Source organism: Raphanus sativus, chromosome 4 (assembly GCF_000801105.2).
Source record: "Raphanus sativus cultivar WK10039 chromosome 4, ASM80110v3, whole genome shotgun sequence".
Lineage (NCBI taxonomy): Eukaryota > Viridiplantae > Streptophyta > Magnoliopsida > Brassicales > Brassicaceae > Raphanus > Raphanus sativus.
The window spans coordinates 38,830,580-38,854,222 of record NC_079514.1 but is presented as its reverse complement, the minus strand read 5'-3'; the positions used below and the strand labels follow the sequence as shown (position 1 = coordinate 38,854,222).

The 23,643-nt window shown below is 33.5% G+C and overlaps 3 protein-coding genes across 3 annotated transcripts; 1 reads left to right on the top strand and 2 right to left on the bottom strand.

Moving 5' to 3' along the window:
* Positions 1-1,973: 1,973 nt before the first annotated feature.
* Positions 1,974-4,879, bottom strand: LOC108809782 (cytochrome P450 86B1-like). Its single transcript, XM_057007152.1, has 2 exons — positions 3,415-4,879; positions 1,974-2,632 (listed from the first exon to the last, which is right to left on the bottom strand). The coding sequence occupies exons 1-2, from the start codon at positions 4,648-4,650 to the stop codon at positions 2,210-2,212; spliced, it is 1,659 nt and encodes a 552-aa protein (XP_056863132.1). The 5' UTR covers positions 4,651-4,879; the 3' UTR covers positions 1,974-2,209.
* Positions 4,880-14,245: 9,366 nt separating this feature from the next.
* LOC108806389 (serine carboxypeptidase-like 34) lies at positions 14,246-20,617 on the top strand. The gene is made up of 9 exons (XM_018578490.2): positions 14,246-14,632; positions 18,482-18,592; positions 18,674-18,769; positions 18,853-18,945; positions 19,034-19,122; positions 19,206-19,523; positions 19,614-19,750; positions 20,039-20,131; positions 20,225-20,617. The coding sequence occupies exons 1-9, from the start codon at positions 14,317-14,319 to the stop codon at positions 20,481-20,483; spliced, it is 1,512 nt and encodes a 503-aa protein (XP_018433992.1). The 5' UTR covers positions 14,246-14,316; the 3' UTR covers positions 20,484-20,617.
* A 1,467-nt stretch (positions 20,618-22,084) lies between these two features.
* LOC108809471 (nicotinamidase 2) lies at positions 22,085-23,016 on the bottom strand. Its single transcript, XM_018581609.2, has one exon. The coding sequence runs from the start codon at positions 22,786-22,788 to the stop codon at positions 22,192-22,194; it is 597 nt and encodes a 198-aa protein (XP_018437111.2). The 5' UTR covers positions 22,789-23,016; the 3' UTR covers positions 22,085-22,191.
* Positions 23,017-23,643: the final 627 nt, after the last annotated feature.

Below are 23,643 nucleotides of genomic sequence, written 5' to 3'. Positions count from 1 at the left end.
TTTTTATGTTCCCTTTTATATTTTTCAAATAACATGTATGATAAAGAAAATATTTATAAACTTAAACCGAAAATAATTTTTATATATAATTTGATTTCATAAATAGGAAATTTTAGAAAAATAATCTTGATATTAATATAAAGAACTAATATTCCTTTTCGAATGTATCAATTATATTTTCATGCAATTTCATACCTATCATCATCATGTTTTTATAATTTTATTTGTGATAATTATCATATTCCAAATTACCAAGTACTATAAAATTAACATAGGTATAGGCTATTTACAAATAGTCAATTCATAAATATATATACACATCTAATATAAAAACCAAACTAATGCAATGAATACAATGAATATGATTTGGTTGAATAAGATTAGAAATAGTTATACTTGAATTTAACGGAAATATATAACATAATATACCCACAAATGAGTAACTAGACCAATCCAAATTATTTTATACAAAGTCAAACAATAAATAAAAGTAATATATTATCATTTATTCTCAACATTTTACTAAATAAATATGAAATTCTCAAATTATACTACAAATATATTAACCAACTATTATAATTAAGATGTAATTTTGAACCGATCAACACTTTAGTTTACTTTTTCTATTTAATTTTCAAAACAACATATATTAAATTATACATAATCCGACCAAATATATATATATATATATATATATAAATTTAAGGCAAGAATCAAACTATATAAAAATTACAAAATTAATCAAAATTTTAATCTGTATAACAAAATATCTTAGTTGAATCGTAAAAAGTAAATGTTATATAATATATCCAAATAATAACCAAACAGTCGAGATATTATATATCCAAAATTATAATCTAATTAAAATAACGCAAAGTTATTTAAACAAATCATGCATATTGATTACAATATAAATAACAGAATAATTAAAAAATTAAAAAATATTAATAAACTATCATAGTGTAAATAAAATATTATAATGTATTTACTATATAAATATTTATATCCGTGCATGAGCACGGAAAAATCACCTAGTTCGAATGTAAAATTAAAGTTTAGTTACTAGTCTACCAATATATGATTGATATATATCCTGATAATCTCAGACACTATATCCCAAAAAACTAATTACAACTGAAGTTAAGAAATTGAAAATAAATCCCAAAGTTTGACGACGTTTTAGATTAAGTTCGATCAGATAGCATTACAGATTAGTTATGGTCGTGTCCACGTTTCTACATCGCCAGAGTTTCTCATGCTGTCTTCTTATCTTTCTTTCTTTTATTATGACTCCATGTCTCATATTGAGTTTTCTTTGATACTAGTAGTAAATTTCTAAGACAGCTTAGCAGTGATTCAACCAAATTTACATAAAATCAGCGTTTCGGTAACATTTAATTTTCTTTTTTTTTTTAATCTTGGACCCTGAAGGCTAAACCCATGCATTTTTATTCCAGGATGAGATAAACTTAGGTTGTAATTTTTCTGGCACGCGATAAGAAGTTAGGTTATGTTGGTAGATGATTTTATTCATCGTGTAGTTTAAGAAAACAACCTTATAAGTTGAAATTGTATTCCAAATTGTTGTGAGAAAAACAATGTAACCTTTATGCAATCTTTTTATGCTTAAAATTTGAAACTTGTATAGCCGTTGATAAAGATACATGCAAAAATTGTTGCGAAGTTATGTTTCAAAGTGATTTGGATACATATTTTGACTTTGTATGAACGTTCACTGATATGTGTCTAGGTCTACTAATATGTAAAAGTTATACCCATCCATCACTTTATTTTTCAGGATAAAGTTAGGATAGTTTTCACCAAACCGTTTAGTTTCTTTACGATTTTGTTGTTAGTAGAAGAACAGTTTGTTATAAAAGTTTGATTATAATATGATACTATACCTAATAAAATTCGTACTTAGAAAAATAGATAAAATTCTAAGATAAATTTATTATATGATATTACAAGCCCCATGACCAACTAGTATTCCTAATATTCGAACAATGAAATGGCCTACATATAACTAACCATAACAACCTTCGTCCTAATTTCCACAAACACTAAAAACCCTTTTGGATTTTAGACCAAACACATCATCGTATGACCAATTGAAAAAATAAGCATTATTTTAAAATTCAAATGATCCAAAAATAAGTAAACAGTCTTCTTACGATCTCCATCTTAACTAATTAACAAATCTTAAACATTAAACACTACTACCATCTTCAATAGTCTTGGCATAGTATTGATCTATCTCGGAGAAACTCCTGTTGATCAAATTGACCATCAAGCCATGTTTCATGTACATTGTAAGAGCTAGCTTCGGTTCCACTTTATGACCTTCCACCACCTTCATCTTGTAGCGATAAACTATAGCAGCCGCGGTAGATTTCATCTGATAATAGGCAAAATCTTTGCCTAGACAAAGGCGTGGACCGCCATTGAAGGCCGTGAATTTATATGCCGACTCACTCATAAACTGTCCATCTCTTAGCCACCTCTCTGGCCTAAACTCGCGACAGTCTTCTCCCCAAATGGCTTCCATACGACCCATTGCGTAAATAGCATATATAACCTTTTCTCCTTTTTTCAGTATTGTTCCATCAGGAAATACATCATCTTCTTGTACCTGAATAATAATTGTAACAAATAAATAAACTTCAGCAACTCTATAGTTACCTCACGCGCGAGGTGATAGGTTTAACATCATAGAAATTTAATATGAATGAGTTGGTTGTTAGGTTTCATGGGGAAACAGCAGAACATAACATTCTTGTGTGTAACCAAGAAGTCAAACAGGTAGTAATTCACTTCTTCATAAAAGAAATGATTTTAAGATACCTGCATATTAATTAGTTGTCTTCCCAGTAATTTTCATAAATACTATTTCTTGTTACCGATTAGCTAACCAATAAGAAACCAAACATAATAGCATATTTAAGCTTTTTGGTGGTCCAATGACTATAAAATATTAACAGTAACTAATCAAGTACTTAGTATTTTCTTCCCAATTCCGTAGTCCATCCACATTTAAAAACGATTTTTTGAATTTTGTTTTTGTATCTGAGAGATTGATATTTCAAAATTTTAATCTATTCATTTTTTTCAAAACTAAAATTAAATTACATTCTAAAAACATGAATGATAAGCTTTATTTCAAAAGCAAATTTTTTAATTAATTCATTTTTTCAAAACTAAAATTAAATTAAAGCCTAAAGACCTGAATGTTAAGCTTTATTTGAAAGCAAATAAGACTACATATTTTTTTGTTAATATGTGTGAACATCTTTAAAATATTAATCTTTCAAATACGAAAAGTATATGTTTGCAATTTTAAACAATTGGCTTTCTTGGTAAGCACTTAATAGAGATTAGTAAGGAAAAATAACAGATTTAGTTAGAAATTGGTACCTCTTTATGATCAACGGGAACTGAAGGGTATAACCTAAGAGCTTCAGACAAAGCAGCTTGTAGATAATCCATCTTCTTGATCTCTTCTGGTCCGAACACAGGCTCATAATCTATCTTCCCTCCCTTACCATTATCATCCCTCTGCCTCAAAATCTTACATATCTCCACCATGATCTTCTCTTCCACTTCTGGATTCTTCTCTAGCAACCAGAAGAACCAGCTGAGAGCAACAGAAGAAGTATCTCTCCCAGCAAGTATGAAGTTCACACAGATATCACGAAGAAACTTGTCTGAAAAGCTACCTCCCTTCTCATCTCTCAGACCCATAAACACCGTCAAGAGATCAGATCTCTTTGTGGATTCACCCTCAAGAGACAGTTCTTTCTTCCTCGTCCTGATAACTTCATCAGCAAAATCATCCACACCTTTTATTGATTCCTTTAGCATCTTCTCTGTTCCTAAATCAAGATACTTCATGAGCTTCCACACGCAAGTAGGCATGACGAATCTACAAACTGCAGCTTCGGTCGCGTCCTCAAAGGCTTTAGCAAAGGGTATCACGGGTTGGTCTGGACCGAGACATCCTGGATCGACTCCAAAAGCAATCATGCATACGTTATCAAACGTTAGCCTCAACAACACGTCTTGTAGATCAATAGGAGAAGAGCTTTTAACCGAAGCTTCGAGAACTGGTAAGAGCCTCTTGTGCACAAGCTCATACAAGGAGTGAGTTGTTAGTTGTCTGAACTTAGCTGAATGAAAGTCGATGCTTGCGGTCTTCCTCTGCCTCTGCCAAGTCTCGTCATCCGCGTTGAATATACCCTCTCCTAGAAGGTCTCTGAGGTTGTCTCGGAAGTAAGAACCTTTAGGGTAGACAGAGAAACGGTTCTTGAGGAGATGCTCAACGTTTCTTGGGTCGCAAGTAATGGTACTGTTGAGGCTGCTTAACCAAGGGCCTCTGAAACGGAAAGTGCCGTTTTGACGACGGAGAATATCGCTTAGCCACTCGTATATGTTTCCTCTGAGGCCGGAAGCTAGAGAAGGAAGCATCCCTAGAAAGGGCCATACGGGAAGACCGTAGTGTTTCTTCTGACGCAAGGAATGTATGGCGATAAAGGCGAAAAGGGCAAGAAGAAACTCAAGAACTTGAACGTTTCTGAGGAGAAACAGCCTCCGTGAAACAAGAGGGTCATTAGCGTCACTGAAGGTGAGATAGTAAGAAGAATTGGTACTCATTGCGAAAAAGAGATGAATAATGGAGAGAGAGGGAGGAATGGAGAGAGATTAATAATAACAATGGAGGTGGTGAGTTTAGCTAGTGGGTGAAGAATATTGCATGAGTTTCTTGTGGCTCTCTCAGGAGAAAATAGGGTTTGATGGTGAGCAGACAGATGTTGTGTCTTTATATTCCTGCGGGTTCTTGATTCTCGTGTGTGTGGGTGTATATAACTTTTCTTACACTTTAAGTAGGGTCTGTTTTTGGGAATTTCAAAAGTCGAATATTATTGGGAGTTTATATAGAGAAATAGGGTTGTAGATTGTGTTTTGGGAAATGATTCAGATGAGAAGTGGTTGATGATGGGTGGCCTAAGTTACTCCTCTATCATATTGAGCTCATTGCTTCGTCCACGTTTGTTTCTTTTTGTATTATTTTTTTCACGTCAAGTTAGCATTTTTATATTATTATTACGAGGAAGTTAGTAAAGAGTATTTTATATTCCCATTATCCGAAATAAAATGGGTTATTATCTATAGAAAAGGATTAAAAAAAATTGATGATAATTCTTGATTTTCACTCCATCTTATCATGTAATTAATTCTGGTTTCTCAGTTCTCAACATTAGCTCAATATTAGTTCTTCATGTCTGACATGTCATTAATATACATAGTAATACTGTATTTAAACAATATATGAATTTTAATAATTTTGACAATTTTCAGTTCTTTATTTTTATATGTAGATATTTGACAAATTAGTGATTTCTATTAACAATCATTTATGCATTTGATCCAGTTATATCAAAAAGAAAAGAACACTCAAAATTATATAAGAAAAAAAATCAGTGAAATTTATTATATGAATAATAAGCTACTAAGTATAGGTTTTTTAGATGAATATATTTATTGTACACAAGATAGTGTCCATAAAATTTTATTATCTTCGGACAGAAAAATATAAGAAAACCCAAAAGCACAGTATGAGGCCTATTATTAAGTAATATGCCTAGACATGGTGCTGCAGCCTGCAGTCATGGAGGTGTGCTACTGAAGATGCAACCATCTTCATCAATGGAGGTTTTTGAGCCAAGCTCTCAAGATTTCTGATGTTTTCAGTTCTTTCTAGTCTATACTATTAAAGCAGAATTTCTATTAGGATTTTGCCATTAATTTTCAAATTATTTACAAGAGAGTGCCATTATCTTTTTTAAACATTTTTAGTTATTTTGCTAATTATATAGTTAACTAATAAGAATCAACTATTTTAAAAACAATCCCATTGTTATCTTTCTCCACCAATTAGAAGACCCATCGATCTCCAAAATTACAATTATCAAGGATTTTGTTGACTTGAAAGTTGAAACCCAAAAAATCCTAGCTATACAAACCCACGAAAACTTCGTATTTATCTCTCTCACGCCTCACATTTTTAATCTATATCTTATTAGATTAAATCTTTACACTTTTTTTTCTTAAGCGTCATCTTTTAATCTATATATTATTAGATATATATCTATAGGCAGAGATACTATAGCGTAAGCACTAGCATATCTAATCTACACTATAAAATGTTTATCCTCCTTACTAGCCCTTCATTCAGCAAATAATTTATTTTAATACATGTTACATACGTTCTATGGAAACATTGAGATTATATTTTACAAATATTCAAAAAAGTTTTGTCATCTACTATATATTTATTTTTCTTATAAGAAAACGTGTATATAATGTTACTCCATTTAATGTTTCTCAATAATTGTTACAAAAAAATGTTTGTCAATTTTCTTAATTTACATTTAAATACAAGGTGCACACCTAAAATCATGTCTCGAATCATAAAGTTCCCTAAAACATATCTCTAAATCCTGCATTTAATATTATAGATCCTCAAAAACCTCTAAATATCTATATATAGTAAATATTATTTAAAAGTTATACACATATTTAGCAAGGTTACAGTATTCGAAGGAATAGTAGATGGTTACAGTATTTTCACATAAAATCTTTAACATAATAGTCTTAAATATTTGTTTACGAGATTTTTTATACTAACCATATTTTAAAATAAGCATCCTAACTAAATTGTAAAAAAAGAAAACTGAAATATATATTTAGTTATCACACATGATTTTTATCTTGAATTAAAAATATTTTCAATTTTCAAAAGATTTTGTGCTTGAAATATTTGATGGTAACAGTATTTTCACTTAATATCTTTTTTTTGTTCACATCTCTCAATCAGTTTAATAAATAGATTTTGTTATTTGTTTTCGAGATTTTCTTTTATACTAAATATATTTTAAATAATCATACTAACTAAATTGTAACAAATTAAAATATAATCTCAATTCAAGATATCAATTTATAATACGTAAATTTTATTTTGAAGGAAATTTTTTTGAAATTTTTTTTTCATTTTGAAAAGTTTGTGATTTAAAATTGGAATACTGTATATATATATATATATATAAATATATATATATCAAAAACATAAAGCTTCCTTTATATTGAAATATACAACTTTCATACTTTTGAACATATTTAATGATAGATTTTGCATATATTGGAATATATAACTTTCTTAATATCTAAATGTAGAAAAGTAGATTGTGGATATATTGTTGTTTTGCAAGAAAACGATAGTGTTGCTCTTGTGGCTGAATAAAAATATGCAGAACCTAAATTATTAAATGTATTAGTTATTAGAATTAACATATTATATAGAATCACACCTTGTATAACAAGAAGTCCTTCTCTTGTTTATTCAATATCAAAAGCTCAAAACACAAGTAATCACACACGCCAGAATATATATTCTGCAACAACATAATGCATCTCCATATATATATATATCTTCATACTATCCTAAACCTATTAGGAATCACACAAATCATATTTCCTATTTCTTATAGATAAACACAACATTAATAAAAAAAGGAAACTTATCAACTCAAGCTTAATCAACAATCTCCTCTTTAAGCTTGAAGCTCTCTTCATTCACGTCTTGCACTCCAATCAATCTCCTCATTTCCTTGAACTTGATCTTTCCAAGTGACTTTGTAAGGATATTAGCCTTTTGATCAACTCCAGGGATATGTTCAACTTCAACTTGTTCGTTTTCAACACATTCTCGGATAAAGTGAAACCTTCTATGAATGTGTTTGCTCCTACCATGAAACACAGGATTCTTTGTAAGCGCAATGGCAGATTTGTTATCAACCTTGATCACCACCCTCTCACTCTGCGTTCCGACAACTTCATTCAAGAGTTCTTGTAGCCAAATAGCCTGCTTTTCAGCCTCCGTTGCAGCCATAAACTCTGCTTTACAGGATGATAAAGCCACTAGTTCTTGCTTCGTTGAACTCCAGGTAATGGGGCTTTCTCCAAGGTAAAAGATATGTCCAGAGGTGCTTTTACCGTCGTCAGTATCTACGTTGTGGGAGCTATCGCTATAGCCTAATAGCTTAGTCCCGCATCTGCGTGTGTAATGGAGCCCGAGTGAACACGTTCCTCGCAAGTACCTAAGTACCTGCTTCAAAGCTGCTCCGTGTGAGGTCTTTGGCTCCTGCATATACCTACTCAAAACCCCAACACTAAAGGACAAATCAGTTCGTGTGTGCAGCAAGTATCTCAAACATCCAATGCTGCGACGGTAAGCTCTTTCATCGATCTTATCTTCATTCGGAGCTTTAGAAAACAGAGCATTGATCTCTAAAGGCACATGAGTTGGATTACACGAACTCATTCCTGCATCTTCAAGTATCTTCTTTGCATAACCATCTTGCTTAAGAACAATACCACCACTATGTTGTATAACTTCTATTCCCAAGTAATAAGTTAATAACCCAAGATCACTCATCTCAAACTTACTAGACATCTCTCGTTTGAACTCAAGAATCGCCTTAAGAGATGACCCAGTAACTAGTAAATCGTCAACGTAAACTGCCACAATAAGAACCTCTCCTCTTCCTTGTCTCACGTAGAGTGATGGTTCCTTCGAGCATCGTTGAAACATCAAGCCGCGAAGTATCTTGTTAAGCTTTATATTCCATGCTCTCGGTGCTTGTCGCAAGCCATACAATGCTTTTTTTAGCTTATAAACCTTATGTTCTTGCCCAACAACCACAAAGCCTTCTGGTTGAGTGACGTATACGTCTTCTTTCAAATCTCCGTGAAGAAACGCTGTCTTGACATCAAGATGATGTATCTCCCAGCCATGTGACCCAGCCAAAGCGATGATCATCCTGATTGTCTCAATACGAGCCACGGGAGCGAATACTTCATCATAGTCTATGCCATGTCTCTGCACATATCCTTTTGCCACTAACCGAGCTTTGTATTTACTGATAGTTCCATCTGCATTCCGTTTGATCTTAAACACCCATTTTAACCCAATGGGTTTAACACCTGCAGGAAGCTCAATCAAATCCCAAGTATTTTTTTTTTCTATCGAGAATATCTCATCCTTGCACGCATCAACCCACACTTTCATCTTCTTGGCTTCTTCAAAAGTCCAAGGTTCGTCGTTTATTATCATCAACAGCAGCTCACTTTCGACTTCTGCAAGTAGAACATAATCTTCGAGATACGCAGGTTTGTTAGATGTTCGCTTTGAACGCCCTGGCTGAGTGCTCTCGTTGGTTTCATCATCACTACTTTCCTCTGCCTCTTCGTCAAAGTCGTGCTCATCTCGACTTTCATCTTCTTCGTCCACTTCAGTTACTCTGTTCTCATCACTAAGAGTACTATCCACCAACTTTCTTATATTAAAGTCGAGTTCATTATCAATCTCTTTACCGGCTCACTTTTCGTTCCACTTCCACTTCGTTTCTTCTTCAAAAACAACACCTCTACTCACAGTGATACGTTTACTTAGAGGGTCAAATAGTCGGTAAGCTTTGGATCCCGGCTCTGTTCCTAGATGAACCAGAGTCCTAGACCTATCATCAAGCTTTTTTCTACCTGCTGACTATGTTCTCGCATGACATACACAACCAAATACTCTTAGGTGAGATAAGTTTGGTTTCCTACCTTTGTAGGCTTCGTATGGAGTCATCCCCTCCAGTGACCTAGTTGCAACTCTGTTTATCAAGTAGGTAGCATGTCATATTGCTTCTCCCCAAAGGTAGTTTGGTAGGTCCATATGTTTTAGGATAATCCTTGTCATCTCTAGAAGGGTTCGATTACGTCGTTCAACTACGCCATTCTGCTGCGGTGAGTAAGGTGCGGTAGATGTCATTTCACTCCATGCTTCTGACAATAGACTTCAAACTCATGCGAGGTGAACTCACCTCCTCTATCAGTTCTGAGACACTCCAGTTTAGTCTTTGTTTCTTGTTCAACAAGACCTTTGAATGTCTTGAATTTTTCAAACGCTTCTCCCTTTTCTTTCAATAGGACTGTCCACATATAACGTGTGCAGTCGTCAATTAACACAAAGATATAACGCTTATGTCCTGAGGTCGCAGGGGTAATGGGTCCACAGAGATCGGCATGTACAAGCTCAAGTATTGAACTTGCTCGGTAATTCGTTGCTTGAGGAAAAGACTTTCTGGACTGTTTTCCACGAAGGCAAGAGACACAAGTCTCCTTAGCTTGCTTAACAGTAGGTAAGCCCTCTACAAGCTCTTTGTCGACCATTCTCCTTATGGTTTCGCTATTGATATGTCCTAAGCGATCATGCCACAAACTTCCAATGTCGCTTGTCTTTGCTTGGAGACATCGAACCTGTGTATCAACCTGCAGTGTCACTTTGTACAATCTATTCTTTGATCTCGTCGTCTTGATTATCAGTCGTCCCTCACGATCATGCAAACTCAAAGTGTCTTCTCTTATGCGTACTTCACAACCTACTTCAGTGGCCTGTCCAAGGCTGATTATGTTGCTCCGTAAGGTAGGTATATAGTAGACGTTTTTCAGAGTTTTCTTCTCACCTCCTTTGATGATGAAACGAACTGACCCTTTACCCATTATTTCAACTTTTGAATCATCTCCAAACCGTACCATTCCAGTGATGGATTTATCTAGATCATGAAAGAAACCTTGATTACCACTCATGTGGTTACTAGCACCGTTATCAAGGTACCAAACGTTGACTGCATCCGACTCTGCTTCGAAAGTCGTGGGATTCACCTTCCGTTCGTTTAAGTATACTATCTCATTCATCATTAGTGTATCAGCCTCATGTGTGTCATCTTCTTTCTTCTCAACTACTTCCTGGAGTTTCAATTCTTTGTCGGGGCAGTCAGATGCGTAATGTCCACGTTTGTCACACTTGAAGCAAGTAATATGAGATATGTCTCCACCACGCCCTTGCCTATATGCTTCTCGTTGTTGAGAAAATGTTCCGCGACCACGACCTCTGCTTCTCAAACTTGATCGTCCTCCTCGTCCTCGATTTGAGTTATATCCAGAGCTCTCATTATATAAAAGCTTGCTCGAGTCATCATGAGTTTCTTCTTCCTCTTCAGAAATCCGATCTTCATAAGCCTTCAATCTCCCCACTATGTCTTCAAAGCTCGTAGTATTGAGATTCAACATCTGTTCAATGGTCACAACTATCTGAATAAACTTTTTCCTTGGTAAACTTTTTAGGAATTTTTTCACTAGTTTTGGTTCCTCAATAGTCTCTCCAAGTGATGAACACTTTGAAGAAATTTCAGTTAACTTGCCGACGAAGTCATCTATTTTATCAGCTTCCTTCATCTTGAGTTTGTCAAAGTCTGACATCAAAGTTTGCACTCGTGCTTCTCGTACTCTCTCAGCTCCCACGTGTCTTGCCTTTATCGCATCCCAAACTGCTTTAGCTGTAGTGAGATTTCCAATCTGCAGGGTCAATGCTTCCGGAATAGATTGCCACATTAGAGCTATGGCGACATAGTTCTTTTTTTCATGTTTGCTTCCTGGTTCAATTGTTTCCCAGACGTCATTCACCTTAAGAACAATAGACATTCTCATAGACCAGACAGTGTAGTTAGAAGAGTTTAGCATAGGAAGTTTTATCGTAGACGATCCGATGTCTTTAGCTCCCGGTTTGGTATTGGTTATTATCTCCTTCGAATCTCCCATGGTGACTGTATGATCTTGCTCCCGTGGTTATGATCACACTTTGTCTTTAATGGAAGCTCTCATACCAAATATAGAATCACACCTTGTATAACAAGAAGTCCTTCTCTTGTTTTTATTCAATATCAAAAACTCAAAACACAAGTAATCACACACGCCAGAATATATGTTCTGCAAAAACATAATGCATCTCCATATATATATCTTCACACTATCCTAAACCTATTAGGAATCACACAAATCATATTTCTTATTTCTTATAGATAAACACAACATAATAAGAAAATGAAACTTATCAACTCAAGCTTAATCAACATATTATATCTCTGATTTTATAATTTTTAAGAATTTCAATTGCAAAACCCACATATTTAACCTTTAAATAACCCTTACGAAACCCATAAGTTTGACCAATAAATTAATCCACAATATTTTGATTATATCTTAGTTCTTCTCAATTCCGAAAACGTAACCTTTATAAAATAATGGAAATTAAACAATGCACACAAATATAGTGATGCATTTTTTACAGAGATATGTATATTAAAAATTTAAAATACAAATTCTTATCATACTAAATTCTTTTTACCAAAAATAAACCCGCGCTTTAAAAGCGCGGGTCAAAATCTAGTAATACTTATAATACAAACATACATAGAAGAAACTAGCATTGCATGATTGAGAACTAGCATTGCTTATTATCACATTTAATAGTCCTTGAAAATCAATTGTGTGTTCAGCTTTAACCGGTTGCGACGAGAAGCTGTGGAGACTGATGCAGAAGAGATCATTGCGATGACTGGTAAGACCTCTTTTTGTCTGAGCAGCAGAGACAAGTTCAAGAGAACATTCACCCACCAAGTTGAAAACTTCTGCTCTTTGATGGATATGATCCTTCTTCCAGGTGAACAATAGCTTTGGGTCACTTAGCTAACCATACAGGGAAAGAAACCATTCCAAACGTTATGATATGTCCATATGACTTCCCCTTGATGGAGAAAGATTTGCGGCCTATACTCCGAATGTGTGTGTTTTGGTGATTCTGGAGAAGCGAAGATGAAGAGATTTGGAAGCTTTTGGTTTAAAACAAGAGAGTTATGTGCTGATGATGTTCTGCTGAATTACAGGTTGACTAACTCTAAGAGACGGAGGATTGGAGAAGATAGAGCTAAGCTTGTCCACTTCTTGTGTTTGAGACATGAACGGCTCTGTTTCTGAGCTTTCCTTACTCTGTTTCGTTGGACCAGCAATACGACATCGTAGTGTTTGTGTTTTTTATTGTTCTTTTTAACATGTTTTCTGTTGTTAATAATAGAAAAGATATTATGGTCTGCAAACTAACCATATTATAAGCAAAATTATCTTTCAAAATATAACTTTTTGTCACTAAGTTAAATTTAAATTTAAATCTTGAAAAAAATTGTTTAATTATAAAAGCATTGTAATATACATAGTAAAAATTGTGTTACAAAAAAGAAATATACATAGTGAAAAGTAACATCGAAATGTCTTGATTTCTAATTGTATAGACAAGTATGATATTATGGGTACATACAATAAGACCTTTTTTTGTAACCTCATGTGGTTACACACCTCTATGACGTATATAACACAAACTGTATCTTCACTACGCAATCAATGCCGTAACATTCTGTTTTGTAGTATGACAGATATTTTACTTGCACATACATCACAATTCCACACATTATAATATAAATATTATGTAGATAGCTTGCTTGTTGCTAGTTTTAAGGGGGAAGAACATGAGAGAAGTAAATATAAGAGTGTTTGGTCAAATCTGTTAATAAGATAATCTTATGAACCGTCACTTTCTTCGCTCTCCTCTGCTTTTTGTTTGGATCCTTCTATTCCAATTCATTGACCAATCACTTCTCATTATCTCTAGTTCTCTCTCATTTTTCTATATTATCTTTTTAGTTTATATAATTCTTAAAAATTTATAACTGAAATTGCAGACATATTGCACAAGTTGCATCTGAATGTATAGTATAAACAAAAAAAGATATATTAATTGCCCATAAAGGGAAAAACGACTTATAACAAACTTCTATTTATACGATACAATTATTGTCATATTTTCCTTATTGCCCATTTGGTTCTTTTTGTTTGGTAACATGTCCTAATCTCATAATAATAGTGTTAATACACATGAATGAATAATTATAAATTTCAAGTGTAAACGGTTATAAAATGCAAGGCACAAGATGCATGTGTGATATTTTACCTCTAGCTAGTGTAAACAAAAAGAGAAACGCCTATTAAAAAGGAAACTTGATCTATAACAAACCTATCAATTTATAAAAAAGAAAGTGCTAGTATTATTATTATTATTTACAGTATTATTCTAAATTGGAAAGATAAAATTTCGCTTTCCTTACTTTTTGAGATTTTGATTTTTCTTTTCTTAGGTCTTATCTTATGGAAATGGTTACCATCCAGTGAGTCTACAGAGTGTTCTTATCTGTCTTCGAAATCATTCTCTTTCTCTCACTCTCACCACATTATATAAGCTTACGCAGTCACTTCATAATTTTCACAACAAACGTTATATTCGACTTTATATGATTTGAGCACAAACATTAATAAAGTTTTTACAAAATGAGAATTTTTCATCATGATGTGCGTTCTGTTCTTGTCCTATTTCTTGTGTCCTGTCTTCTTGGCTCATCATTAGAAGCAAAGCTCTGTAGCGATGATGACAAGGACGGCGACAATGGTTGTTTCCGGTCTAGGGTTTTGGCAGCGCAACGAGCTGATCTAGTGAAGGAGCTTCCGGGACAACCACCGGTAAAATTCCGGCAATACGCCGGTTATGTGACGGTGAATGAGACACATGGAAGAGCATTGTTTTATTGGTTCTTTGAAGCCACTCAGAATCCAAACAAAAAACCTCTTCTTCTTTGGCTCAATGGAGGTAAAACTAACTCACATCCACTCATTTTATGTTCTTTCTATATGCGTCTCGATCTCACGGTTATATTAGTAGATTGTTGGTGCAAAAAACTTGTGGTGGAGGGCTAGTTTTATTATTGAAACCCCAAAAAGGTTAAAATAAATTTAACTGTGTATCATGCTTCTTGTGCATTTCATCTACTAACACCCTTTAGAATTAAATTATGATTTTGAATTTAGAAACTTTCGGACCTTTTTCAAGGTAATGAGTTTCCTGGACCAGACTAAAAACCCCACCCACAAAAGTACACTGCTAACGCATATAAACATCACTACATTGTGATTTCATTAGTAGAAAGTTAATATATGCATGACAGTGATCATCATATTTTGAAACTGAAAGAAAACTATATATTGGATTATTAGCTTGGTGACATTGTTTAGTATGAAGGGAGCACATATACATGTGTGTTGTATTATTTGTATGTTAAATAATAGTATGGCTTAGGTAAACTGAATGGGGACTAAAACATGATGGTAATTAAATAAGTAATATTATGTACTGTCACTGTGGTCCTTTAAAATTGTATGCATGGAGACAAAAGGTAACTGACCGGGAATATTAGGTGAAGCTTCTTAATAGTAAGAATAGTCACGATGTCAAAATCAATGAAACATGTGTGGTTAGTTATCATTATGACGATTATGATGAGTAATTATTGGTTGTGCTGGTTCAACTTTAATTTGGAAGCTTGCAATGATTCCACATGCTTGTTAGTTGTTACACGATCAAATATGATATTCTCTTTATACACTTTCAGTCTCATTTGCTATATATTTATTACATAAAAATTGGTTAAGAATTTAGATATTAATTTATAGATGGAATAAGAAAGTTTCTAAGTGCAGCTTCCTTCAAAATAGAATAAAAGTGATTATATAGTAAAAATTAATATTCCAATCTCACTCTTTTTCTTATTCCATAATGGAGTAATGAACAAAGAAAAAATAGATTATTTCATTTATGGAGTAAACTCCATGATGGAGTGGGAAATGCAGTGGAGTTAAAACAATTTTTACTTCATACTCATTTTTACTATTTTTTGGAGGAAAAACGAAGTTGGATTGGAAATGTCCTAAAAGCATATATATCCAATGTAAAACTATATTTTTTCTTTTAAAATGGAATAAAAGTGATTATGAAATGAAAATATTATAACACTACTTCATTTTCTAATCCGTAATTAAGTAAAGAACAAACAAAAAAAAAGATTATTCTATTTATAGAATAAACTCCACTATGAAGTGAGAAATGAAATAGAGTTAAAATATTTTTTACTTCATACTCATTTTTATTCTATTTTGGAAGAAACAATGAAGTTGGCTTGGAAATACCCCGATGTATTATAAAATATGTTTTAATTACCATAACATGTTTTTTTAATATTAATTCAACCATAAATTGAAAATACAAGATTCGGTTACAAGTTGGTTTGAACAAAATTTCCAAATTCAATCTATTACAAAACTACCATAACACTGATAAATATTTTGGGGAAAGAACGTTAGAAAATATCTTTTGGACTTTTGGTGTTTGTTTTGGCTTTGAGACTCTTAAATATTGGATTCATATGTATTTGATGGATATAATATTGGGAAAATTGCCAATAGAGAACAAAAAAATAAGGGTGTTGTTTCTTTGGTATAAATTCTTTTTTGTCTAATTTTTCTCTTTTCTATCCTTTGTATTTCTGAAAACTGATGAAAAAATACTTTTGTGAATCAAAAAAAATATTAAAAATATAAACAATTAATAAAACACCTATATACACAAGCTGGTATTTTTTTTTTCAAAAAGTTAATAAATAAAAATTTGAAAATACGTTCTACTAAAGGTAGAATTGCATTCTATGGAAAATGATATATTAGAAAGCGATTTCTAAAATAAATACGTTCATCTACTATTTTTAGAACGTACATTCTACTATTTACTAATTTTCTAAAAAAGTGGAATGCGCATTCTACTAATTCTAAAGCTATCTACTTTTCGTCCGGAATCTTCTACTTTTATTAAGTATTCTAAATTTCGCGGAATGTATTTTCTAAAATGTACTCTTCCGTCTACTAAAAGTAGAAAGCGTGTTCTAGATTTTTGTCAATATTCTAAACTTTTAGAAGGCGCCTTCTACGGATAAGATTATCTGATTTTTGCGAAAATTAATGAAAATTTCAGTTAAAGAAATATTCTAAAAATCTCCTTAAAATATTCTAACTTCCTAAAACGTGTTATTTTCGATTTTACTTGTCAAAAGTTTTTTAAAAAATGATTCTCTCTTGTCTTTTTCATTAATCTATGGTTTTCCATAGTTTTTCTTTTGATTTTTTTTCACAAATTCTTGTTCTTTATGATACATATCTATACAACATGTGGTGTTTTGAAATTATTTGCAATTTTTTGTAAAGTTTTATTTTTATTTTATAAAGTTTACAAATTTTATTTTTATTAAAAGTTTTATTTAAAACATTTTTAAAAGTTCTATTTTTATTAAAAAGTTAGATAAAATTAAAAAGGTTATAGCCGTTTTAAACTTTTATAAAAATAAAACTTTGTAAAATGTTTTTATAAAGTTAGTTTAAAGTTTTTATGAAATTATTTTTGTAAAGTTTTATTTTTATTTTTATAAAGTTAAATTTTTTATTTAATTAAAGCTTTATTAAAAACGTTTAAATTTTTTTATAAAAATAAAAATTAGTAAAATGTTTTTAATAAGTTTATTTAATGTTTTTTATTAAAAAAATTGCAAATTATTTTTATTTTTATAAAGTCTATTTTTATTAAAAAAATTAAACTTTTTATTTTATTTTCCCTTTTTAAAACGTTTTAAATTAAATTTCTAAAAATTCTTTTAGTTTAATGTGTTTAATAAAAACTTTAAACAAACTTTATAAAATTTGTAAACTTTATAAAAATAAAAATAAAACTTTACAAAAAGTTATTAATAAAAAGTTTAAACAAACTTTATAAAAATACATTTTAAATTTCTTTATTTTTATTAAACTTTTTGATAAAATTAAAAAGTTTACAAATCTTTTAAACTTTTTATAAAAAATAAAACTTTGTAAACTGTTTATTATTAGGTTGATTTAACATTTTTTGTTAAAAAAAATTGTAAATTATTTTTATTAAGTTTTACAAAGTTTATTTTTATTAAAAAATTTAAAAGTTTTTTATTTTTATTTTCCCTTTTTAAAAGTTTTTAATTATTATTCATTTTAAATTATATTAGCTTAATGTGTTTAATTAGATTAATCAAGGGTTAGTTTTGGGATTATGAAATAAATTATAATAAAAGGACAACTAAATGATGGTTTTATACCATAGGGACAATCATGCTGAATTTTTGTTCCGTTTTGACAATTTTCCCTATAATATTTATGCACCTCCATATATTTAGGCTTTTTCTAGGCTCCCGTGGGCTCGTGCGCCCTTTACTTTCATATTAAGGGACAGTAATTATTGACACAAAAGTTATGCATCTATGTTACTATTACTACCTATAAAAAGTCAATTACATGAAACTTATACGGTCCATTTCGTTATTATTCGAAACATTACACATGGTCCATGCACGTAAGCACGCCCTAAAAGTTCCTCATTTTGTTTTGTATTTGTGTGTTTATTATTACAAGAAACAAACCCCCTTAAACTAGATGGACCCGACGCAATAATAGTGAACAGAAAGTAATATAAAGTGAAAGAGTAGGCCAATATAGCTTAAGTTTTGAAAGTTCAAAAAATTCAAAATAGTACATAGTAATCAAATAATTAAATAGTAAATTGAGTTGGATTCAATGGTAAAAATGTAAACAGGACCAGGATGTTCATCGGTCGGATTTGGAGCATCAGAAGAACTCGGACCATTTTTCCCTCAAAACTCAACTCAACCTAATCTCAAGCTAAACCCATACAGCTGGAACAAAGGTATACATGCCTATAACTTTCTCAATATATATTCAACTCTGTATTGCAGTTAAATTAATACTTGTGAAATATAATATACAGCGGCGAATTTATTGTTCTTGGAATCGCCGGTGGGAGTTGGATTCTCCTACTCTAACACAAGCCGTGATATAAGTCAACTCGGCGACACCGTCACAGGTTCAGTTATATATAATATGAATTTACTAATGAAAAATTGTAAAATTTACGAAGTAAATTAAAATTGTGTATAACTTAACCAGCTAGTGACTCGTACAACTTCCTCGTCAATTGGTTCAAGAGATTCCCTCAGTACAAGTCTCGCGACTTTTACATTGCTGGAGAAAGCTATGCCGGTAAATATTAATCAAAGTGAAAAAACAAAATAAAAATAAGTTCATAATCTTTTTGGTTTTGAACTTATATTTGCATGGGATTAATTAGGCCATTACGTTCCTCAACTTTCGGAGCTCATTTACAATCAAAACAAGATAGCACCCAAGAAAGATTTCATAAACCTCAAGGGTCTAATGGTCAGATATTTTTCAGTAATCACTAGCAAGAGTTTATTATTTGACTGCGGTCATAATTAACGTTGCTTTTTATATATGTGCAGATCGGGAATGCATTGTTGGACGACGAAACAGATCAAAAGGGTATGATAGATTACGCGTACGATCACGCAGTGATATCAGATGGATTGTACGAGAGAGTGAATGAACACTGCGACTTCAGACTAGAGCATGTCTCCAAGGAATGTGATGGAGCTTTAGATGAGTATTTTGATGTATACAAGATCCTTGACATGTACAGTCTCTATTCCCCAAAGTGTGTTCCTACCACCGAGAACTCTTCCAGTTCACATTCTGTCGCCGGAAGCCGCCACCTTCCTGCTGCCCGAGGCCTCTTTAGGCCCCGTCTCATCTCCAACAATGTAAGTATACTCTTTTGTTCACTCATATTTTTTTTTTTCTTTCGTAACGGATTTGAGTGGACCGGTTACATATAATTGAATGATATATAGGAGGGATGGCGGAAGATGGCGGCCGGGTACGATCCATGTGCATCGGACTATACCGAAAAGTATATGAATAGGAGAGATGTTCAAGAGGCACTTCATGCCAATGTCACCAACATCGCTTACCCTTGGACTCATTGCAGGTACTATCATGCATGATGTTCAAACTCGTCTCTGGTCAATGTTCAAAAAATTGTTAAGTGATAAATGGACATTTTACAGAGAATTAGTGTCTAGGTGGAGGTTATGACCGATTTTCCACCTACATGAATATATATAGGTTTTATATTCAGTTTTTATGTTTTGCTTTTAGTGAAATATAGAAACCATAGTTCTAACTTCCAACTATATGAATATTGTTAATTTATCCTTCTTTGGATAATATATGTGCGATTTTATAAACCAATGCATGGTTATAACTATATGTGCAGCGATCACATCTCGTTTTGGTCAGACGCTCCCGCTTCCATTCTTCCTACCTTAAGAACACTTGTTTCAGCCGGATTACGAGTATGGGTTTTCAGGTACATAACACTTGCTCCTTAATAGTGGTCTGTCTATGTATGAATATTTAAGTAAAATTGGCAATAACCGGTTGAATTTTTTGTGGTGGAAAGTGGGGATACAGACGGAAGAATCCCAGTGACGGCAACCAGATACTCATTAAAGAAGCTAGGTCTTAAGACAGTCCAAGACTGGACACCTTGGTACACCAACAAGCAACAAGTCGGCGGGTGGACGGTGGAGTACGACGGGCTAATGTTTGTGACGGTGAGAGGAGCGGGACACCAAGTTCCAACATTCAAACCTAGAGAGGCTCTTCAGCTTGTTCATCATTTTCTTGCTAACAAGAAACTTCCTACGTTTCCCTTTTGATTATTTCTCTACCACTCCAGATTATTGATCATCTCTATATAATTGTTCAGAAAATTAATAAACAGATTTAAGCATGTGTATTTAAGCAAATACACATGCCATTAGACTTTGTATACATGGCTCATCTTGGTACTTTTTTTTGTGTTACGATAACCTCAGGTACTCTTATTTTTTAAATGATTCTTTCACAAAAAGCCAAGGACTATTTCACAACTAGCTAGTTTATATACAAATTGCAACAACATATCAGATCTATTGAAAGGATGGAAGAACACAACATGTGCTAGAAAATTAAGAAATGAGTAAGAATCATGGCTACATATATGAGATACCATGAATGTTATACATCAAATTTTTATTACATGAAGTGAAATGTGTGGTCTTTATTTAGCAAAAAGGCTGTCTAAGCACATTTCTTCTTGTAACGAACATCATGACTTGGACCATTGTTTTGTTGGGCTCATTTCATCTTCTTAGTTTTTATAATGAAATTTCAGTGACAAAAAAAAATACATCAAATTAAATTCAATAAAGTTAACGCCTGATACTCCACATTTTTTCTGTACATATCATCTTCTCTCGCGTCTGCCAGAGAGAAGAGAGAGAAGAGAGAGAAAGCCCTATCGTCTTCAAATCTCCGGCCGACGGCGTGGGCTATCACAGCCACCGTCGGTCCGACAATAGCTCTTGTCCGTCTGTTTTTCTTCTGGTTCCCGTTTGGTTTTTCTTTTCTTTTCGGGTTTAGGTTAGATCTCTTGCATCCATTGTGGCACTGTCTTCTTGGTGGACGGTCGGCCTCAGTGCGCCGTTGTGGCTCCTTTTCGTTAAAGGAGAACAATCGGCTCTAGTTTTGTGTTTTTGGAAGAGGCTCTGTTTTGCCTCCGTAATCGTACGACTGGTAACAAGCCTGTGGGGTTTGGGTTCGGTTTCAGGATAAGATCTCGTGTAGACGGTGGTTGCTCTCCGGTGAAACGAAGCGGTTAGAAAAAGATGCCGACGGCGATGAGACCTCGAGCGATGAGACCTCGAGTGTGTCTCGATGAAGCTCTCCGGCGTTGTCGGGTCTAGCGAAATGGGTGGCTGTCGATCTATGTGTATGGCGAGGAGTGAAGTAAGTTAGAGATGATTCTGGCTCCGTGGTCTGGCGACGGTGGTTGATTCAACTGTGCCTTCCGGAGATGACGAGGTGCGGCGCCGTTTGAGGGGGATCGTGTGCCACGTGCGTCAGTCTGGCGAAGATGGTGACACGTGGAGGCTGCTCCCGAGAGACGGATGCCCTAATTTGGTGTTTGGGCTTTGGACCGAGTTTTTGTTGTTGTTGTCTCTATGATTTCTTGGGTTTTTTTTTAAAAAAAAAGTCGGTTGTAAGTTGGATTTGGCCCAGGATTTGACTTTGGGCTCATATTATAATTTCAATTTGGGAAAAAAAAAACGCCTGATACTCTCTTCTGTTTCGAATTTCTCCATATATACATTAATTTTATTTATGTGAGTGAAGTGTTGTTCAAAAAATAAAAATCTATGCGAGTGAAGAGTACTTTTTATTTCACAAAAAAACCATAAGAGTACCTTGATACAAGTACAACATGTCAATAGGACAATAACTAACAAAGTAACTTTGATACAAGTACAACCTATCTACAAGACAATATCTAACAATATCTAACACAAAAGTAACAAGAAAGAGCATAAAGTGTGTTATTGTTGTTTAATTACGTAAAAGCCCACGTCGAAGTCTATCGCAATCAACGAGATAAGCAAAGCCATAAGCTAGATTCATGAGAGCCGCATCGTGAAGCTCCCCACTAACCGTAGCAGTCGCGTCCGTCGAGAAGAAAACCCTATAACCCCTCACGAACGCCTCACGAGCCGTCGTCTCACAGCACAGATTCGTCATCACCCCGATCACGATCACCTCCTCCACACCGATCTCCACCAGATTCTCCTGGAGACACGTGTCGTGAAACGCGCTGTACGTGTTCTTCTCCACGACCTCGTCTGGTCTGGTCACCTGTCGATTGATCTCTGGGATGAGCTCGGAGTCGGGAGTCCCGTCGATGATCAGGTCGCCGTTCCACCACTCGCCGAGCATGGTGGTGTCGGTGGTAATGGATTTATCGACGTGGCGCGTGAAGAAGACGGGGATGGAGGCGCGTCGGCAGATGTCGATGGTGGTGAGAGCGTTTTGGAGGATGGGCTTGGCCATGGAGGAGAAGTGGTTCTGTAAATCGATGACGAGAAGAGCGACGTTTTGAGGGTTTGGGTCTCGCTTTCGGGTCTCGTACTTTCTCCACGAGGAAGCCATTTTTCGGCGATAGATGGAGATGAAAGGAAACTCTTGATTTGGTTGAGATTTTTGGAAAACAGAAACAGGAACTGGAAGTGTTTGGTCCCTAGTTACACTAGAAGACAAGAACCGGAAGTGTCTACATAGTTTCAATTATTATCTGGTCACTTTATAATGGGCCATGTGAAGTGTAAACTGGGCCTAGCCAACATATGACGTTATTGGGCCGTGGCAACTAACCAGCATGCTTGTTGACAATAAATACAATTTTGTTGTTGCTCAAAAAAAAAAAAATACAATTTTGTTTTCTTGTTTTCGAGCTTATTTATTGATGATTCTCCAAGCATAATTCAATAAGCATTTAATGGCTGTATAATAATAAGGGAAAATTGTCAATAGAGAACCAAAAAATAAGGGTGTTGTCCTTTTGGTACAAATCATTTTTTGTCTAATTTTTTTCTTTTTACCCTTTGTATTTCTGAAAACTAATGAAATAAATACTTTTGTGAATTAAAAAAAATATTAAAAATATAAAGAATTAATAAAACACCTATATACACATGCTGGTATTATTTTTTTTTCAAAAAGTTGATAAATAAAAATTTGAAAATATATTCTACTAAAAGTAGAATGTGCCTTCTACGAAAAATGGTATAGTAAAAAGCGATTTCTAAAATAAACACGTTCATCTACTATTTTTAGAACGTACATTTTACTATTTACTAATTTTCTAAAAAAGTAGAATGTGCATTCTACTAATCCTAAAGCTATCTACTTTTCGTCTGGAAGCATCTTCTACTTTTATTAAGTATTTTAATTTCGCGGAATGTATTTTCTAAAATGTACTATTCCGTCTACTAAAAGTAGAAAGCG